Here is a 19,180-nt window from a genome sequence, read left to right as displayed (position 1 = left end):
GTCCTCCTGACCTGGTGAACCTTACCCTGTCATCCCCGTGCTTCTGGGGCTCCCTGCATGGCACTCCCAAACCCCCCTGGACCCTCGATCCCTCGGGATTCCCTACAGATGCAAGGGCTCCCAGGTGTCCAAGGTGGCGCAGAGACTGCCAGGACTCCTAAACTCACAAGGCCCTCTGTTTTCCCCTGGGACTCCCATTGTCCTCTGGCCCATTCCAGGACCCCTCCCTTGCACCCAGGACAACGCCAGGCTGCCTTGCTTCCCCCAAATTCCCTAATTGCCCCTGAGACCCTGCCACTTTTCACCCCTTTTCCCCAGAACCCCCACTGTCCCTTTGCGGGCTGCAGTTACAGTCAGTTGACCCAGTTGCCCCCAGGGTCCCGTACTTTCACCCTTAGACCCATCAGTTGCCCCTAGGGCCCCCCCTATGCCCCATGATTCCCCCCACCCCAGATTTCTCCATTCACCTCCTCTTTCTCCATTCCTCCTTCTGCCTCCCAGGGCCACCTGGCAATGCTGGAGCATCCTAGGCCTCCGTGACACCGGGACATCCCGCAGATCTGGACAACAGGGTCCTCCAGGGGATTCCAGATGCCTGGATTTGCCGTAGGGGAGCTTGACGCGTCGCTCCCTCCCTGAGGACCAAAATTCCTGCAGTTGCTCTTCTTGCATTGGGAGTAGCATGTGTAAATTAAAACAGTCTAAAACCAGAACTGCAGAGTTCTAAATAACTGGATTATGATGGAGATGGAGATCTGGGGGTCTTGGGCTTGCATACAGAAATCTATGGGCTTGCATACAGAAGAACTGGCTACTGGGCAGCACGTAAGCAGTCCAAAAAACAGCTGTGACGCTCCTGACCCTGCAGTCCAACAGCTAGCACTAAGGGAAAGTCAGCTGCGGGAAAGCTTTCTCTTGATACTCATGTATCAGAGACACTAATGTATAATAATGCCTTTATTATGTCATGGCCACTACAAATGCCAAGTTTCTTTCTCCTCCAATTGTTTGCCTAAAAGCATTTTACCACATACGCTTCTACCTCTGTATAACCCAGTTGACTTAAATTTGGATAAATTGCTGCTACAGATTTTTTAGATGTTATGTCTGTAACGAAACAGCCAAACAGTAGAGGAGGAATGCTATAAAGTTCCGTGAAGAAGAGAGTAGAAAAATCCCTTAAGACTGTGATCACGGTATCTCCAGCGCTCTATGTTGCCTTTAAATGTACCTAGACTTACGTTAGAAAAAACAGCTATCAGAACAATATGAAAAAACAGGCTGCAAACACAGTACGCAGAGGTTGCCCATTTGCTGTTGGTGCCTTTGGTCCCAAGCAGTTGGTAAAACGCTTCCGGCACCTGGGCTGACATTCCAGCTGTGTTTAACTCTTTGGTGCTGTCAGTGCTGGTGGGGGTTGAGAAGCCTGAGCTGTGATCTCTGGGCTGAAGACCCAGCCTGTGCTCCCCCATCCTGCAGAGGCCGATCCGGACTCAGGCAAGGACCTTCTCCTCCTGCAGTCATCTGGCCACGCGACAGAGCCACCCTGGGCTCATCCTGGAGGCTGCAGCTCCCATTCCTTACCCAAGTAATAATGTTTCCCATTAGGAACACACTGTGGTTTTGTGATCCCTGCCTATTTCGTCTGCTGCTAACAAGCAGATGTGGAGGGGTGGAAATCCCACTCCTTTCAGTCACAGAGGAAATGCGCCATCCTCTGCATCACCCAGCTTGCCACCACAAGCAGAGGAACCCATGGAAGTGGGGGATAGCAGCCCACAGTCCTCACCCCAAAAGCAAAGTAGATAAGACAGGGGACATGTTTTTGTTACATATGTTTTTTCTTATATATTTCCTGCAAACAAGCAAGAAATCAAGCAAAAGTAGCAGAAGGCTTGTGTGGATGAGCAAGGAGTTCCTGAGTAAACTCAGACATATAAAGGAAGCGTTCAAGAGATGGAGGCAGGGTATGATGGCTGATGGAATGAAGAGCTGCCCGATCATTCAGGGATGGGGCTGAGAAAGCCAAGGCTGGCCTGGAGTTGAATCTGGCAAGAGATGTGAAGGGAAGCAAGAGAGATTTCTACAAGGATGTAAACAAAGGGAATACTAGGGAAAGTGTGGGTCTGCTGCTCAATCCCCATTCAGGGGCCCTGGTGACACAGGACATGGAAAAGGCCGAGGTCATCAACGAGTTCTTCACTTCTATCTTTACTGGGAAGACCAGCCTTCAGGAATCGCAGCCCCAGAAGATCAGGGGAAAAGTCCGAAGCAAGTAAAACGTACTCTCGGTGGAAGAGAATCAGATTAGGGAATACGTAAGCAAACTGGACATATGGAAGTTCATGGGCCCTGATGGAATACACCTGCTAGTGCACTCAATAATCAATTATGGCAAGGGAGAGTGGGGAAAGCCCTGTCCTCAAGGTGGGACACACCCCCTGGAGAGGCCACACCCTTCTTGCAGCAGGCCCCACCCACCAAGACAAGCCACACCCCTCAAAGCCCCCATTTATCCCCTGGTTTGGAAAAGGAAACACAGTGAAGGCTCCACCCCTGTGCTGTGACACACCCCAGGGGAGGCCACAGCCCTACTGGGACAATACTGGGACAAGCCACGCCCCTGTGGTCAGGCCACGCCCCCACCGGGACAGACCCACAGCTGCGGGGGGGGGGGGGGGGGGGGGGGAGAGCAAAGGCTCCGCCCCCTGGGGAGAGGCCACACCCCCGGGAAGGCTCCACCCAGGAGGTTTTAACCCATGAAGGTTAAGGGAGAAATGGGGCAGAAATGGGGCGGATGGGGGTCCCGGGTCACCGGGGCTGCGGTTGAGTGAAGGCCGATAGCAGCCATGGAGCCAGGGGCCGGAAGGACCAGGACCCCGTCGCCTGCGGAGGGGCTCACGGCCGGTCCCGCTCCCCCGCATCTGTGACGTTGTGAGGGGGTGACATCATAATGGGGCAACTCCAGAACCACCGGGCAGGGTTTCCAGGACGATGCTGGAGGGCCACAACAAAGCCCCGCAGCGCCGCAGGGAGAAGCACCTGCCACTGCCTCGGGCTGCAGCAGGGGTGACAGCTCAGCACCAGCCAGCTCTTCATCCTCACGCCCGGAGAGGAAGGTGAGGGAGATGGCTTGTGCCAGCTTCAGCGATCGCTGCCTGGAGGCGAACGGCTGTGACGTGACCATCAGCGTGGACGGCGTCAAGTTCGAGGCTCACAAGACCGTCCTCTGTAGCTGCAGTGACTATTTCAGGTCGGTGCTGGACGCAGGAGGGGATGGGGACAAACGGCATTTCCTGGCCTGGGTCACAGCGCCTGGGGGTATCTCCAGCGCTTCCAACAGCACTGAACTCTCACCCAGCAGCTCCTGTGGTCCTGGTCCCTCCCTGGGCACCAGAAATCACCCCCAGCCCAGCACCGACCAGCAGCTCTGAGGCGGTGCCTGACGAGCCCCGAGGCGGTGCAGGGCTGGCAGCCCTCGGGCATGAGGTTTTCCTTCCCCACAGGCCGTTACTCGCAGCTGCTCTTGCTGAAGCGAGGGGACCCCTCGCCCTGTCGCTCTCTGGCCACAGCCAGAGGCTGTGGCTCCTTTTTACAGCCCCCAGCTTGTCAAACAGGCACTAACCCACTGCCCGGCCTCCCGGCACGGCTACTGCGGGTGCCCACCCTGGTCCCCGGGGAAGGCGGCCCAGGGGATCACGGGGTCCGGGCTTAACCCAGCAAAGCTGGTTTTTCCCCCCAGCGCTGCTTTGGTTTTGCAGGGCTTTGTTCAGCAGCAGGTGCAACAGAGCCGAGAAGACAGTATATAGAATCCCCGGCACTTCACCCGACACGATGAGGCTCATCATCAACTACGCCTACACCGGGACAGTGCCGGTCACGGCCGACAATGTGGAGAGTTTGCTCATGGCAGCAGACCAGTTCAATGTCATGGGCATCGTCGGGCTGTGCTGCGAGTTCCTCAAATCCCAGCTCTGCTTGGAAAATTGCATCAGCATCTGGAGGCTCACAGGGTGCTATCACTCTCCCGACCTGCGAGACGCGGCCGACGCGTTCATCCTCCGCCACTTCGCGGAGGTGACCCGGGTGTCCGCGGAGCTGCTCGACCTCTCCGTCCCCGAGCTCAGTCTCCTCGTCGAGCAGGCCGAGCGCGGCGGGACACGAGCCGACGCCGTCTGCGAGGCTGTCGAGAGGTGGGTCGCTCACAACCTGCCCAGACGCCAGCAGCGCCACGCAGCCTTGCAGCAGCCACAGCGCAGCTCCCACGCGCGTGGGTGACGCGGCACCAATCCCAGACAACGTCCGTCCTCCTGGTTTTCTCTACTTGGATGAATTTCACCTCTTCGACCTACAGTGAAACATGACATGATAAGTCCGTATGGTGGTTTCTGTTGTGTGGGGTTTTTTTCCCTTCTTTTAAACCAACTAGAACACACCCCATGAGAGGAACAATTGCTTGGAGGTTGGGTAGGTTGTTCTTGTGTATTAACCCCATTTGTGCCATGACAAGCAGCACCTTCCACTAACAGGTTACAGCCATTTCTCCGGTGGTGCCTCCATAGCAATCGCAGCAACCCTCACTGCACACAGCCGGCGCCTTCTCCTGAAAAGCCCATGGAATAACACAAGGAAAACACAATGATAAGGGCTTGAACACTCCTCACTGGCTGAGAATTTGGTTGCAGTTTCAAGAGATTGTCTGTATTTCCTTTTTTCAGAGTGTTTACAGACCCCTGAATCTCCAGTGTCGCCATCATTCAAAGCCGGCGAGAGACCCCACTGCCGGCCCTTGGAGAAAGCCAGAGCAGGGACCAAACCCAGCCCAGGGCAGCAGGGGAAGCCCAGGAGATCACAACAGACCCAGATGCCGAGTTACCAGCAGACCTGGCAAACCCATCACTGCCCTGTCATAGAGTCACAGGATGGTTTGGGTTGGAAGGGACCTTAAAGACCATCCAGTCCCACCCCCTGGCACGGGCAGGGACACCTTCCACTAGCCCAGGTTGCCCAAAGCCCCGTCCAACCTGGCCTTCCAGGGAGGGGGCAGCCACAGCTTCTCTGGGCAACCTGTGCCAGGGCCTCACCACCCTCACAGGGAAGAATTTCTTCCTTAGATCTAATCTAAATCTTCCCTCTGTCAGTTTAAAACCGTTACCCCTCGTCCTGTCTCTACACCCCTGATCAAGAGTCCCTCCCCCCTTTCCTGTAGCCCCTTTCAGTCCTGGGAGGCCGCTCTAAGGTCTCCCCGGAGCCTTCTCTTCTCCAGCTGAACACCCCCAACTCTCTCAGCCTGTCCTCACAGGGGAGGTGCTCCAGCCCCTCGAGCATCTTCGTGGCCTCCTCTGGACCCTCTCGAGCTGGGGGATCCCCTCTGAGGTCCCCAGAGCTGGACACAGCACTGCAGGGGGGGTCTCACCAGAGCTGAGCAGGGGGGAGAATCCCCTCCCTCGACCTGCTGCCCACACTGCTCTGGACACAGCCCAGGACACGGTTGGCTTTCTGGGCTGCAAGTGCACGTTGCTGGCTCACAGTCACTGTTTCTTACATGAAATGTGTCTTTAAGTCATTGAATCTTTCTATAGTCATTTCCCCATCTACAAAGGGACATAGCAAACCTTATTGTCCTTTATAAAGGATGAGAAGGGCTGTATGAAAAAAAGTCACATTTTTATCACTATTGTTACTATTAACCTAACATAAGCAAGATGATTTGTCAAATGACGGGTTTAATGACACATACTTATCAGAAGTTAAGTAGTGACACTGGCAGAAAAGCCCCATATACTACTTTCTACAGTTGGTCATACTGACAAAAACAAGGCTTGTTTAATACAGAAATGTCCCTGATAAATTCTGGAACTTCCCCACAGAGCAAAAGCTTTGTATAATCCCTTAATGAGGAGCAGAAGACCAACCCAGGACGGACATTACCCAATTTAAAAGTTGATACGACTCAGGGGTCACCCATCACAAGCGTGAAAACACGCCTGACACATTTTCCCCGCAGGAGCTCCATGAGCACAGACGGCACCAACAACCTCTGCCACTGCTTTCAGCACGTGGAGAAAGAAACACCCACGTTTGGATAAATCCATCAGCAGCCCGGCTGTTCAGGAAAAGCCAGGCTGCCAAACTCGGTGTCGAGAGCAGCAATGGGCTAAGGCAGTCAGAGGGTGAGCGTGGGCGTTACAAACTGCTGCTATGAACCGCCCCGCTGTGAAATCCAGTCGATGTACAGCCTGTGACTGGGTTCATCACGCTGTGCTTGTGCCACATCGAAGAGAGGAGCTGAGAAGATGTAAAACCAAGGGAGGAGGTGTTGCTTTCAGAGTTAAGTTGCTGAATTTGGCAAGATACATGGACCTTCGGTCCCCTTAATATGTGAGCAGAGCAAATTTTCACACTTACTGAATCAAACTGTACACACCGCGCCGCTTTAGCCCTCGAGCTCAGTTCCTGACTAAGTCATGATCACCACTAAGTGCAGCCCAGTTTTTCACTCACGTCAAACAGTTAAAAGAGAACATTGCAAAGGAGACATCTCTGTCCACTTTGCACAGTACAGCATCAGCTCTTGTGTGAGGCAGAACTGGCACAGGCTGTGCGATGCACTGCAAGGAGCACTGCTACAGAGCACTTCTGTCCAATTCAGTAGCTCAGCAGGCTCTAATTTAAGGTTACATTTAAATGCACAATAATATACGAAATGATACAGAATCTTACTGCACGTAAGATGATTTTAGGCCTTCATATACTTAGTATTGCTTTTTCCCCCAGCCAGTACCTTTACTTGTTAGATTTAACCCAGAGAGCACTTTAGTAATGTTTGTTTCTCTAACAGTCTCACCACACAGAGAGGAAACTGCTCATTCAGCATCATTCTGCCGATCTCTGCACACCGGGGCACCCTGCGACCTTGGAGACGTCTCTGACTTAAGCACAGGGGTGACCTGCTGCCGGTCCCAGCCCGCCTGCCAGCTCCTCCACACAGGGCAGCAAACAGTCCTGTCCATGTGAACTCTTTCCGCCCGCTCCAAAAATGGAACCAGCAGGGGTTGCCTGGGTGGAGCACAGCGGGCGCGGCTCCATCCCAACACCCCTGTCTGGATTTGCACTTCACACGTGATAGGGAGAAACCTTACAGAAATCTTTCATGAAAGGTTCATTTAGATAGTTGACTATGATAATGGTTTTTATTTGCATCCAATTTTAGTTATATAAAGGTTGGGCAAGGGTGTTTAAGAAAGAAGCATCACAGGCAATATTGTCTCCTCCTTCCTACAAAAAATAAGATCATGATCTGGAAAGGCACCTGCTGAGCTGACAGTTTATTACAGAGAGAGAACAGTGATAAGAGCAAAAGGATAAGGGCAACTGGTTAGAAGTACTGCTGTTCACTAACATACACCCAGCTGTCTCCTCCGCTCCAGCCGATGCCTCTTCTGGCTTACCTGACTGTACCTCCCACGTGTATTTGATGAATAAACAACAAAAATATACCAGTCGGCTGACCTGGCATAGTCACAGTTCTTATTTTTCAAACACAGCATTTTTTCCCCTTTCTCCTATCACAGTTCTCATCAGTGTAAGTGCTGACCAGAGTTACCCAAACAGCTTTAAAACTCACAGTGCTGATACTGTATGTCTTAGCTGCAAGACCTCACACAGCAGTCTACCTCTGCACTAGCAACACTTGCGCTACCCAGGAAAAATTGCTTTGCTTACTTGTGAGAAAAAGAAGATCTTTTGCTTCCAGCAGCAGACACGTGGTGTTCAGGCACTAAATACTGCGCATGCCTCTTGAAGAGCTGAAATCAGTTTCACTCCCTGGAAAGAAGGGAAGAGTAAAAACATGATGGAAATTAGAACTCAAAGACTCTTTGCAAAATCACAGTGAATCACAAGCATCCTTCCTTTGCCCGTCCCCCCGCTGCAGAAGCCACGTCAGGACTCGGCTGGGACCGTTTGCTGTGACGACCTGTTGGCTTTCTCCCAGCCACCAACGCATGTGGCTGGATTAGGCTCAGAATACTTTAACCAGGGAATCAGAAAGCTGTTGTAAACACTGGCATCAATAATACAGATTGTCATTTAAAAGCAGAGCACATAAAAAAACCCTCCTAAGGGAAGATTCTGAACGGCCTCTTCCACATACACAGTATTTCTTTCTGTGGAGGTAAAGCCAGCTGAAAACCACAGGAAACAGCCAGGAAGAGCAGAAAATTCGCTGCAGTAAATACACAAATTGCAAAGCATGTCCTAGCTTGACCTCACACATACTTTAAAACGAAGACTTAGGAGTGTGCAGTGTGTACAGCGCCAGCTTCCTCTTTTGGCTCATATTCCGTACTGGATTAGCAGAAGAGAGGAAACAAAGTTCTTGAACATACAAATATTTTTTTTCTGACTAAAGATCACAGCTATTGCCATCTTCCACACCTGCCTCAACCCTGACCGCTAAACCCCAGCGCCCTTCTCACGCCCGGAACTCAGGCACCTTTTCCAGAGGCAGGAGCACGTCCCCACTGCCCCCAGGAGACCGGCATCTCTGCCAACAGGCGTTTGGGGCTAAAAGGCGAATTGGCTGGCACGGGTCTGCCCCCGCCCAGCACCCGGCGGCTCAGGCGCTCCCTGCACAAGCCCCACACCCGCATCCCCCCCTCACCGGGGTTTGCAGCCGGAGCCGCGGCTCCTCACGGGCCAAGCGCAGGGCGAAGCTCGGGGCTGCGGCGTCCTGAGGCGAGAATCTCCCGTTAGCGGTGGGCGTCCCACTGGCTGCACATCTGGAGCGGTACCGGGACAGTCAGCGGGCAGAGAGAGAGCGCAAGGAGTTACGGTGTGCCTGCTGGGAACTGGCTTCAGACCCCCAATAACAGCGACTGAGCTACACACAGTGGCGCAGCTCCCCCGGGAGCAGACTCCCCGCACCCCCTCAGCCTGCCCAGCAGCTGCTGTCAGGGCGCTCTTCTCCTTCGGGCTCCGGCCCATCCTCCAAAAGAGGCAAACAGACCTCAAGAGAAGTTGCTTTTCCCTTCACTGAACTAAGGAACAGGCGTCTCCTTTTATTGGTTTATTTTTAGTTTGTGAGGAAGGAGATAATACCAAACTGCAGAAGATTTCTGCCCAAGACCCTGAACTGCAGGTGGCCTGTGCGGCCAGCCCGGAGCTGAGCAGTTCATTATTTAGGACAGACGGGATTCAGGCTTCTGCCTTTTTCTTGCCCATTCCTTCTTTTTATTTTGCTGACTTCTCTTTCAGACCCTCCGTGTTCGCTGTGACGCCTGGGCGCTTGCTGCAGCCTGAGAGTCTTCTGAACAAAAGGAGATCCATGGCCTGAGAGGCCACAGCCCAGCCACTGATCGCCTGCGTCTCTACCACACAACTTCGACAATAATGTTTTAGAAGGTGTGGATCATAACATTTGTGGCACAGTAATAAAAGATAATTTTTCTAGGGCATTTGTAGATTTGGGTTCAAAAATACGAAACGCTTTAAAGCCAGAATACTCTTTGTAGCTTCTACTTTGCTTATTCTTGGTGATTTGAACATGTTTTCCACATCAATTCAACTAAATTTTTTTAAATTCAAACTTTAAATCTAAAAGAGATAAAAATCCAAACAAAAAATAGTGCTGTGCTCATAACTTTTATGGGGGATTCTGGAGTTCAAGGAGGATTTTGCGGTGAAACTGGGTGGCTTTGCGGGTGCTGGAGCAGATTTTTGGGTGAAACTGGGGGATTTTGAGATTCACGATGGATTTTGGCATGAAAAATAGAATTTTTGGGGTGCTGAGGCTGACTTGGGGGTCAAACAGCAATATTTTTGGGGGTCAAAGTGAAAGATTTGGGGGTCAAAGCTGGGTTTGGGGGTCAAACGGGGGAATGCTGTGGGAAAAGTGGGGCATTTGGCGGTCAAACACGGATCTGGGGGCATAGGGCAATTTGTGGGTGAAACGGGGGGCAGCCTGGCGTGTGGTGCTGGAGCTGATGCTGGCTCTGGGGCTGATGGCACCTGAGCGGCTCTGACATCAAATGGATGGAGAGGCAGCAGACGGGCTCCGTGACAGCCAGCCCCCGCCACACCGCGTGGTACAGCTGAGCTGGGAGTCACCCCTGACTCCTCTATTCTATGTCTTCAAAGTTCATGATCGGAATTACTTTCTCTTCCTTCTTTAACTCTGGGCATTCTCTCTCAAAATGTCCCACTCTCCCACAACGATAGAGTCCAATGCTCTGGCAGCACTGACACTGCAGGCAGCGGGTCCCAGAGCCTGGCAGCACTGACACTGCAGGCAGCGGGTCCCAGAGCCTGGCAGCAGGGCAGCACAGTGGGGCTGCGCGGGGCCGCTGGGGCCGAGACCCAGGCCAGGATGAGGCCGCGCCGCCCGCGAAGCGGGAGCGCCGGGGGCTGCGGGGGGGCCCCGCTCTCCGCGCTGTCTGTGGGCACCGGGTGCCCGTTTCCTCCCGGCACTTCCTCCACCGCCCCACGGCCCCGCCCGGCCGGTGCCCGCGGCCACGCCGGGGTGAGCAGCCGCCCCTGGCACCTGCGGGCGCGGGTTCCGCCGCCCCCCCAGCCCGACCAGGAGCCGCAGACCCCGCTCTTCCACCCGGGAGCGGCGCGGCCCAAACCGGGAGACGCACACAGACCCGCCCCCCCCTCCGCGGGTCACGGACCGCCCCGGCCCCGAGCCCCGAGCCCCGGCCCCCGCCGGCTGCCTGCCCGGAGCCGCGGCACCCAGCCCGGCCCTTCGCCCCGCCGGGGCCCGGCCCAGGCAGGGTCCCGGAGCCCCCCGGACCCGCACTGACCGGAGCCGGAGCCGGAGCCGGAGCCGGAGCCGGAGCCGGAGCCCCAGTCACGCCCGCGTGACGAAGGCGCTGAGGCCGCCGTGGGCGGCGCCCCCCCAGCCCCGACCCCTTTATCACCGCCCCCCCCATCCCCGCCCCTCCCCGGCCGGCCCCGCCCCACCAATCAGAGCAGCCGGTTCACAGACACCGAGAGTTTATTGCCACGGTCCGGTGGCCCCGAGCCCGCGGGGACCGGCCACCGCCTCCCGCGCTCAGCGTGGGGCCGGGCCGGGCGGGGAGGGGATGGGGATGGGGATGGGGATGGGGATGGGGATGGGGATGGGGATGGGGATGGGGAGGGGGGGGAACTGAGGGTTTCACTGCAACAGGCAGAGGGGAAAGGGGGGGGTGAGGGGTCCCAACCGGGGACGGAGCAGAATCACAGAATCACACAATCGTCTAGGTTGGAAAAGACCTTGAAGATCATCCAGTCCAACCATCAGCCTGACATTGACAGTTCCCAACTCCACCAGATCCCTCAGCGCTGGGTCAACCCGACTCTTCAACCCCTCCAGGGATGGGGACTCCCCCCCTCCCTGGGCAGCCCATTCCAACGCCTGACTACCCGTTCTGGAAAGAAACGCTTCCTAATATCCAGTCTAAACCTGCCCTGGCGCAACTTGAGGCCATTCCCTCTTGTCCTATCACTTACTACTTGGTTCAAAAGACTCATCCCCCCTCTCTGCACCCTCCTTTCAGGGAGCTGTAGAGGGCCATGAGGTCTCCCCTCAGCCTCCTCTTCTCCAGACTAAACCCCCCCAGTTCCCTCAGCCGCTCCCCATCAGACCTGTGCTCCAGACCCTGCACCAGCTCCGTTGCCCTTCTCTGGACACGCTCGAGTCATTCAATGGCCTTTTTGGAGTGAGGGGCCCAAAACTGAACCCACTCATCGAGGGGCGGCCTCACCAGTGCCGAGCCCAGGGGCAAGATCCCTTCCCTGTCCCTGCTGGCCACGCTAGTGCTGATACAAGCCAGGATGCCATTGGCCTTCTTTGGCCACCTGGGCACACTGCTGGCTCCTGTTCAGCCAGCTGTCAATCAACACCCCCAGGTCCCTCTCTGACTGGCAGCTCTCCAGCCACTCCTCCCCAAGCCTGTAGCACTGCTGGGGGTTGTTGTGGCCCAAGGGCAGCACCCGGCATTTGGCCTTAGTGAAGCTCATCCCGTTGGCCTCAGCCCATCGCTTCAGCCTGGCCAGGTCTCTCTGCAGAGCCTCCCTACCCTCGAGCAGATCAACGCTCCCACCCAACTTGGTGTCATCTGCAAACTTACTGAGGGTGCACTTGATGCCCTCGTCTAGATCATCAATAAAGATGTTAAACAGGAGTGGCCCCAAAACCGAGCCCTGGGGGACACCACTCGTGAGAGCAGGAGGTCAAGAGGGGCTGGAGCCAGGCCCAGGGGAGCAGCCGCAGCCCCGGGGCGGTGGTTGGCCCAGGAACCTCCCAGGAGCCCCCGAGATTTAAAGTGCAGGCTGGGGGTGGGGGCGAAGGGGCTGCTCCAGGCCCAGAGGAGATGGTGGAGGGGCCTGGACTGGGCGGTCAGAGCTCCAGAGGCCCCTGCTGAGCTGGAGGGGAGCGGGGAGCCGCCCCGAGGAGGGGAGGGCAGGGGACGGACGCCAAGCACGGCCTGACCCCAGGGCTGGGGCCCTGGCGACACTCGGGGTCAGCGTCCCCACCGCTCCCCGGCCCGTCCTTGACCCGGGACTGCTCCGTTCGCCCACTGGGGGACCTGGGAAGAAAGGGCGGCGTTAGCACCCCGCCGGGCAGCTGTCCCCCTCCCTGCCCGCCCTGGGGCTCACTCACCTCAGGGCTGGGGGCTCAGGCTGGAGGACTTGGCAGAACAGAACCTGCGTTTGTCCTGCTGCTGCGGGAAGGGCCTGAAGCGGTGTGTCCCCCGCTTCTTCATTTGTCTGCTCTTCTTTACCTGTGCAGGGGCAGGAAGGCTCTTGGGCTCAGACTGCAGAGTCCCCCCCCCAGCCTCCTCCCACCCACCCCAGCCCGCGACGGGGCCAGCACCCACCTTCCCTCTGTCAAACTCCTCGTCCCACTTGTCAATGATGGTCTCGCCCCGGGCCCGTGTCGCATCCCAAATGGCATCCTGGCTGACGGCCGAGGCCCCGCCATACCAGGCCAAGACTGCGGAGCAGTACGGTCAGGGGGGGAGCAGCCCGCTCTGTGGCACCCCCCAACAGCCCCTCGGCCGGCTCCAGGAGCCCCCGCAGCCACCCGCACTGGTGCTGGGGGGAGCTCAGGCTCCAGCACCGAGGGCTCTGCCCACGTCCGGGGCTCAAGGCCAGGGAGCCGCGTGGCTCTTTGCCCACCCAGGCGAGCGGGGTTTACCTTGTTTGCCATAAGCCTTGTCCAAGGACTCCCTGAGTAGCTCCTCCACCACGCTGGACACCGCCAGCTTCCCGGGTGCTGCGCCAGCCCCACAGTCATCTCCAGCCCGTCCAAGCCGGTCACGGGCTGTCCCTGTGGACACAGGCGGGGTGAGGACAAGCCGCAGGCAGCTCCTGTGTTGCCCCATCGCCAAGGCAGATCTCGCCCCAGGAGACGCTGTCGGGACTAACAAGATCTCCCCAAGGTGTTGGGGCAGGGAGGAGCTGGGGGGTAAATCTTCACCCCAGAGGAGCACACCCTCAGGCAGGGTGCAAGCAGGCAGCTCCCCGCCACAAGCAGCATGCAGGCCTGTGGCAGCTCAGCCAGGGACAGGGGCAGGGAGACGGGCACCCACCGGGCCGTGGTGGGGACCAGGAAGCGCTGGTGACTGCGCCCCAGTGCTCCGAGGGGCTGCGTGGGCAGGGGAGCAGGCAGGGTGGAGGCGCATGGCCGTACCTCGGCTGCTGTCCGTGGCACAGAATTTGCTGGCAGCTGGCAGCTCCAGGCTCGGGCTGCTGAGGATTTCCCTCCACTTGCGCTTGCGCTGGTCGCTCTGCCCAGCCTCAGGCGCCACAGTCCGCTGCCACTTTGTGCTCGGCGGCTCCAACTCGGCCTCCCTAGAGCTGGGGAAGGCAGCTGGGGTCAGCCTGCGCCAGCCAGGCCCGAGGGGGATGTCTGAGCTCCCCACAGGGCAATGGGGGACAGGGACGCCTGCACCCCAGCGCTGCGCTCGGGGAGGGGGGAGCCACCCTCAGCCAGCTCCGTGCAGCCGGTGGCAGCGCAGGGAGCCAGCCCGCAGGCAGAGCGGAGGTGTGACCCCAGCCCCTGACCTGCCCGAGGACAGTGTCCTGCTGCAGCACTCTCCTGCCTCCTCCATCCTCCTCTTCCTCTTCTTGAGGGAAGAGGTGGGCTCCATGCCCAGGTGACTTCTGGGCTCGGACACTTGCTGCTTGGGCCTGCTCTCCAGCAACTGACATTCCCACCACTGCCGGGGCACTTGTCCACCGCCGCCTTCTCTGCGAGGGGCACTGAGCTCTCCTGAGGGAGATGGTTCGTCTTCTTCTTCTTTTCGGGGGGCTCGAAGACTTCATCCTTGTCCTTCGCAGCCAGAGCGCCAGGGCTGTCATCTGCTCCATGATGGCGCTTTTGCCCCTTCTTTTTGGAGGAGCCAAAGGTGACCTGGCCGAGCCCCTCCTCCTTGCTGCGGGGAGAAAGGTGGTGTGAAGGGTGGGCAGTGCAACCACTGGTCAGGGGGGAGGCTGGGAGCTGAGGGGCTGAGTTGAAGATGAAGCTGGAGGAAGGCTTTTCACTATTTGGCAGTTTGAGAGCCAATGAGGACAGTCTGAAGGACAGGAAAAGAGGCTGACATGATCTGAAAGGCAGGTCAGGAGCAGGAGCCCCTGTCTTCCTCCCCACCCCGAGGTGCAGGAGCTCAGCACCCAACTGCTACCATCTCTGCCACGAAATGTGAATCAGACCCCGCTCCCAGGGCAGCAGCTGCAGGCGCAGAGCGACCCTGCACCTGCCCAGGGCCAGCCACACACGGGGCACACGCTGTCCCACCGGGGATTAGGCAAGGGTGGGCATTGCCGCAGCACATGCTGATGGTGAAGGTTACAAGGGAGACCCGGAGCAAGATCCAGACCAGGCTGCTGCCTCCCGATCCCACGGGAGACTAGTACATGCCGGCTGCTAAAACTGCCCCCAAGCCAGCTGCGACACCGGACAGTCGCCTGGTGGAGCAGCCCAGGGCTGCGACCGGAGCCCGGCAGCAACTGGCACGACTTACCTCGACTTGCCGGAAGGCTGCAGAGCAGAGTCGGGGCGGGGTGGTGGTCGTGGGCTTGGTGTGGACAGTCAGTGCCTGGCGGTCACTTCCGCTCGCCTTCTGCGGAGCGTTGCCCTGCAGGTATTGACAGAAATAAAAACTTGGTGGTCTAAAGAAAAGATGTTTCTGTGAGCCAAGGGGGGGAAATAAAAAGGGGAGCCCAGAGAAAGGGGAGGGGAACAGACACAGCTGCTGAAGATTTCAGCTGTGCCGGTTTGGAGCCTTTGGGGGCAGCCGGCTTGGCGCCGGGGCCTGCAGGGAGCCCCGTGCCACAGCCTCTTTCCTGAGAGGTGTGGGAGCCGCTGGTTCCCTTCTTGGCCTTCTGGGACACTTTGGCCACCTTCCCCGCTGCACTGTGCTCCAGGCTGGCAGTTTTGCTGGGGGACAAGTCCTTCTCCAGGGGGCTGGTGTTCGCCTCGCGGCCACGGGGCTTCTGGCCAGGGCTGGGCTGGCGGGCGGTGGCCTCGGGGCAGGGGCTCAGCACCTGGTACTTGTCCCGCAGCAGCTCCCACGGGCTGGCGTTGTCGCAGGTGCCGGGCTCGACCTCCACCTGCTGCAGCGGCTCCGCCTCCTCGCCCGCCTCCGGGCCCGGCCTCAGCGCCTCCGTCCGCTTCTCCGCGATCGGCATGTCGGGGCCCGGCGGCCCCGGCTGTGGGGAGGCAGCGGCCGGTTGAACGGGGGCACCGGCCGCTCCGCTCCCGCGGCGGGGCAGCGTGCTGCCAGGGCAACGGGCCGCGGCCCACGTCCCGCAGGGGCCCGGGGCTGGGGGGGCGCGTCCCCGACCACTGTCGCCACGGACACCCCGTCCTCCCGACCGCCACCCTCAGCGCTGCCCCCCCCGCCGCATCTGGCCCGCCCGGTACCGGCGGCTGGAGCGCAAGCCCCGAACCCGGCACCTCCCGGTCTCGGTCCCGACACCTCCCGTCCCATCCCGAGGCCCCGTCCCGGTCCCGGCACCTCCCGGTGACGGTCCCGGTCCCGACACGTCCCGTCCCGTCCCATCCCCAGCCCCGCTCCCGACACCTCCCGCTCCCGACACGTCCCGCTCCCACTCCCGCTCCCGCTCCCTCCCGTCCCCTGCGTCCCCGGCTGCACTCACCATCCGGGTCCCCGCCACCTCGGCGCGCACGTGTAGTAGAGGAACCGCCCTCCTGTCGCCGCCGCCACACGGAGCTTCCACGCCGGTCCCCGAAGGGGCGGCGCCGGGCAGGGGTCTGCCCCCGCCCGCTCGTGCTCCTTCTCGCTGTCGCTCTCGGTCGCTGTCGCTCGCTCTCTCCTCTCTCCTCTCCCTACTCTCTCCTCGCTCCTTCTCCGTCTGTGTCCTGCCGCGGACTGACGCCGGGGTCGCTGTCGCCCCCCAACCAGACCCCGCGGGGGACGCGGTGGCCGCGGCAACCGTCGCCAGGTGGGGGCGCTGTTGCGTAAATTAGGCACAAGCCCGGCACCGCCCCTCGACCCCGCAGGCCACGCCCCTCCCGCCCCAGGACACGCCCCCCGTTACACCCCGCGGGCGGCGCTACCGGGAGCGGCCGCGCCGGGACCCGACTTAATCCTGGGCGGGACCCGGGGGATGAGCCGGGCCGGGCCGGAGGAGCGGTGCCACCGCTCTCCAGTGCCCGGGAGCTGCCGGCGCGGCCCTGGCGGAACAGAAATTACAGCACAGGGACCGCGGAGCCGGTGGCAAAACAAGTGGAAATTAATAAACTCCGAGACAGACTAGAGCAGCGACAGGAGTAAATGGCACCTGTGATACAGCCGTACAGTAAGCGAACGGGCCTCGTATATGGGAGCGATTAGAGCTCGGGGTTTTTTCTTTTTCTATTTAATTTTTCTCTTTAATACGTTGGAATGGCCCAGGCTGGTCCAGGACGACACCTCACGCCTGACGGGGACGCACAGCATGAAAACGCCCCGGAACGGGGCTGCGGGGGGGATTCCCGGGGCACACGTGCCGGTGCTGCCGGCGTCGCGGACGGGCGGCCCCACGGCCGGCACCGCGCGGTGTGGGAACGGCTCAGAGAAAAGCGGGACCCGAGGGAGGGTTCGCCGGAGGGGACGGGTTTTCCTGCGGCTCCGTTGCTGCCCGCGCCCGGCCGGGTGCCGGGATCCATCTTCCCGTTGCCGATGAGGAGGGAGCTCGGCCGGTGCTGCCGAAGGCCGTGGCCCCGCTCAGCCAGCAGCTGCACGAGGCCATGATGGAAACGCTCTGCACCCACACAGCCGCAGCTCCTGACCCCGGTGCCGTCCAGGGGCAGCTCGCTGCCTGCCCTGCTCCCTGCCTGGGTCCCAGAGCCTGGCAGCACTGACACTGCAGGCAGGGGGTCCATGCTCTGGCAGCACTGACACTGCAGGCAGCGGGTCCATGCTCTGGCAGCACTGACACTGCAGGCAGGGGCTTCATTCTCTGGCAGCACTGACTCTGCAGGCAGCGGGTCCCAGAGCCTGGCAGCAGTGACACTGCAGGCAGGGGCTTCATGGCCTGGCAGCACTGATACTGCAGGCAGGGGGTTCATGGTCTGGTAGCACTGATACTGCAGGCAGGGAGTTCATGGTCTGGCAGCACTGAAACTGCAGGCAGGGGGTCAATAGACTGGCAGCACTGACACTGCAGGCAGCGGGTTCATGGTCTGGCAGCACTGACACTGCAGGCAGCGGGTCCCAGAGCCTGGCAGCATTGAAAATGCAGGCAGGGTGTTCATGGTCTGGCAGCACTGACACTGCAGGCAGGGGGTCCTGGTTTAACCAGGATAGGGTTAAGTTTCCCCAGAAGTGGGGGGGGAGCTCTAGCCGGGGTATTCAGATACCATGCCAATGTCACATCCTGGCCCGTCACATATCCTGGCGCAGGAGCGCGGGGCTCGTGGTTTTGTACATCTGCTCCTCTCACTGCTGTATTGGTAGATATTTTGCTCTGTTCATTGTTATCACTATTACTGTTATTGTTGTTGTTTGTTGTGTTGCTGTCGCACTGTTGTATTAAACCTCTCCTTATTTCAGTCTCGGGGCTTTGTATTTCACTCCCTTTGTGGGGGAGGGGCAGCGGCCGCGTGGTCTCAGACCTCGGCAGGGGCTAAACCGTTACAACTTTGGCGCCCAACGTGGGGCTGGAGAAGACTGAGATAAGGACAAAAGGGGAAGTGTGTTAGAGCAGTTTGTTAGGTGTAATTTTTTCTGTTTTTATTTGCATTTGTTTGATAAGAAATGTTTGCAATGCTGGGCAATTTGCTTGCGTGCTGGGGCTGGATTAATCCTCATCTCCACTCTGTGCTCCTAGTGCTGGTGTTTGTTCTCGGTGGAAAATGTATCAAGGGTCTTGTTCTGCTCTACTGGTTACTGTCTGCTTATAATGGGCTCGTTTAGCTGCTTGTGGGGGTGAACCGCTACCTGTTTGCTGCCTGGGCTTTTGTTTGGGGTCTCACCCCCTCTGTGGGTGAGCCAGGGGAAGAGATTCTCTCGGTTTTTGAGAGTTTCAGCTATCCCTGGAGCACCCAGGCCAGTGTGCTTGCGGCTCTGTGCTTTCTGAATGTCTGCCAGATCTTGTTTTGGGCCATGCGGTACTTCAACAATAGCACCACCCGAAAACCTGCCCCAGGGGCAGATAGTTATAAATGGCAAGGTGTGTGGGAGAAGATGGGCAAGTACCTGAGTCAGTGGTCACCCCCAACGTTCTGGGATTTCACTCCCGAACAAGTGCAGAGTCCTGATAAACTGGTGGAGTGTTTGGAAAAGGTGTGCTGCCAATCTGACAAACCCCGGGAGATGCAACACGCTGCAATGTGCTGGGGGCTTGCCCATGCTTACCGCATCGCCCTTAACACTGATCACTGCCCTCAAGGGGGAGAAAGAGCTGCAGGGTCTGAAAGTGAGCCTGCTGGTACAGCAGCTGGGCCAGGGGGACAGGCAGTGCCAGTACCGGTCGCCTCCACCAGCACAGCAGCTGGGCCAGAGGGACAAGCAGTGCCAATATCAGTCGCCCCGATACGGAAAACCAAATATACCAAAAAATCCCCTCGCAGTGTACAGGGTGATAATGAACCAGGCCCATCACGAGAGCAGGAGGAAGAGCCGGAGGTAACCATCCGATCTCTATCCCTCAGTGAATTGCGAGATATGCAGAAGGATTTCGG

At 58.5% G+C, this 19,180-nt stretch overlaps 2 protein-coding genes across 2 annotated transcripts; one reads left to right on the top strand and one right to left on the bottom strand.

The window, feature by feature from the left end:
• Positions 1–3,759: 3,759 nt before the first annotated feature.
• On the top strand, positions 3,760–4,646 carry LOC141931667 (kelch-like protein 10). The gene has a single exon (XM_074844085.1). The coding sequence runs from the start codon at positions 3,835–3,837 to the stop codon at positions 4,276–4,278; it is 444 nt and encodes a 147-aa protein (XP_074700186.1). The 5' UTR covers positions 3,760–3,834; the 3' UTR covers positions 4,279–4,646.
• A 7,361-nt stretch (positions 4,647–12,007) lies between these two features.
• Positions 12,008–14,273, bottom strand: LOC141931654 (uncharacterized). The gene is made up of 6 exons (XM_074844061.1): positions 14,056–14,273; positions 13,682–13,848; positions 13,187–13,318; positions 12,867–12,982; positions 12,650–12,770; positions 12,008–12,575 (listed from the first exon to the last, which is right to left on the bottom strand). The coding sequence occupies exons 1-5, from the start codon at positions 14,139–14,141 to the stop codon at positions 12,651–12,653; spliced, it is 621 nt and encodes a 206-aa protein (XP_074700162.1). The 5' UTR covers positions 14,142–14,273; the 3' UTR covers positions 12,008–12,575; position 12,650.
• Between the last annotated feature and the right edge of the window lie 4,907 nt (positions 14,274–19,180).

The sequence above is a fragment of the Strix aluco genome, chromosome 18 (assembly GCF_031877795.1).
Source record: "Strix aluco isolate bStrAlu1 chromosome 18, bStrAlu1.hap1, whole genome shotgun sequence".
Lineage (NCBI taxonomy): Eukaryota > Metazoa > Chordata > Aves > Strigiformes > Strigidae > Strix > Strix aluco.
This window is presented reverse-complemented; position numbering and strand designations above follow the sequence as displayed.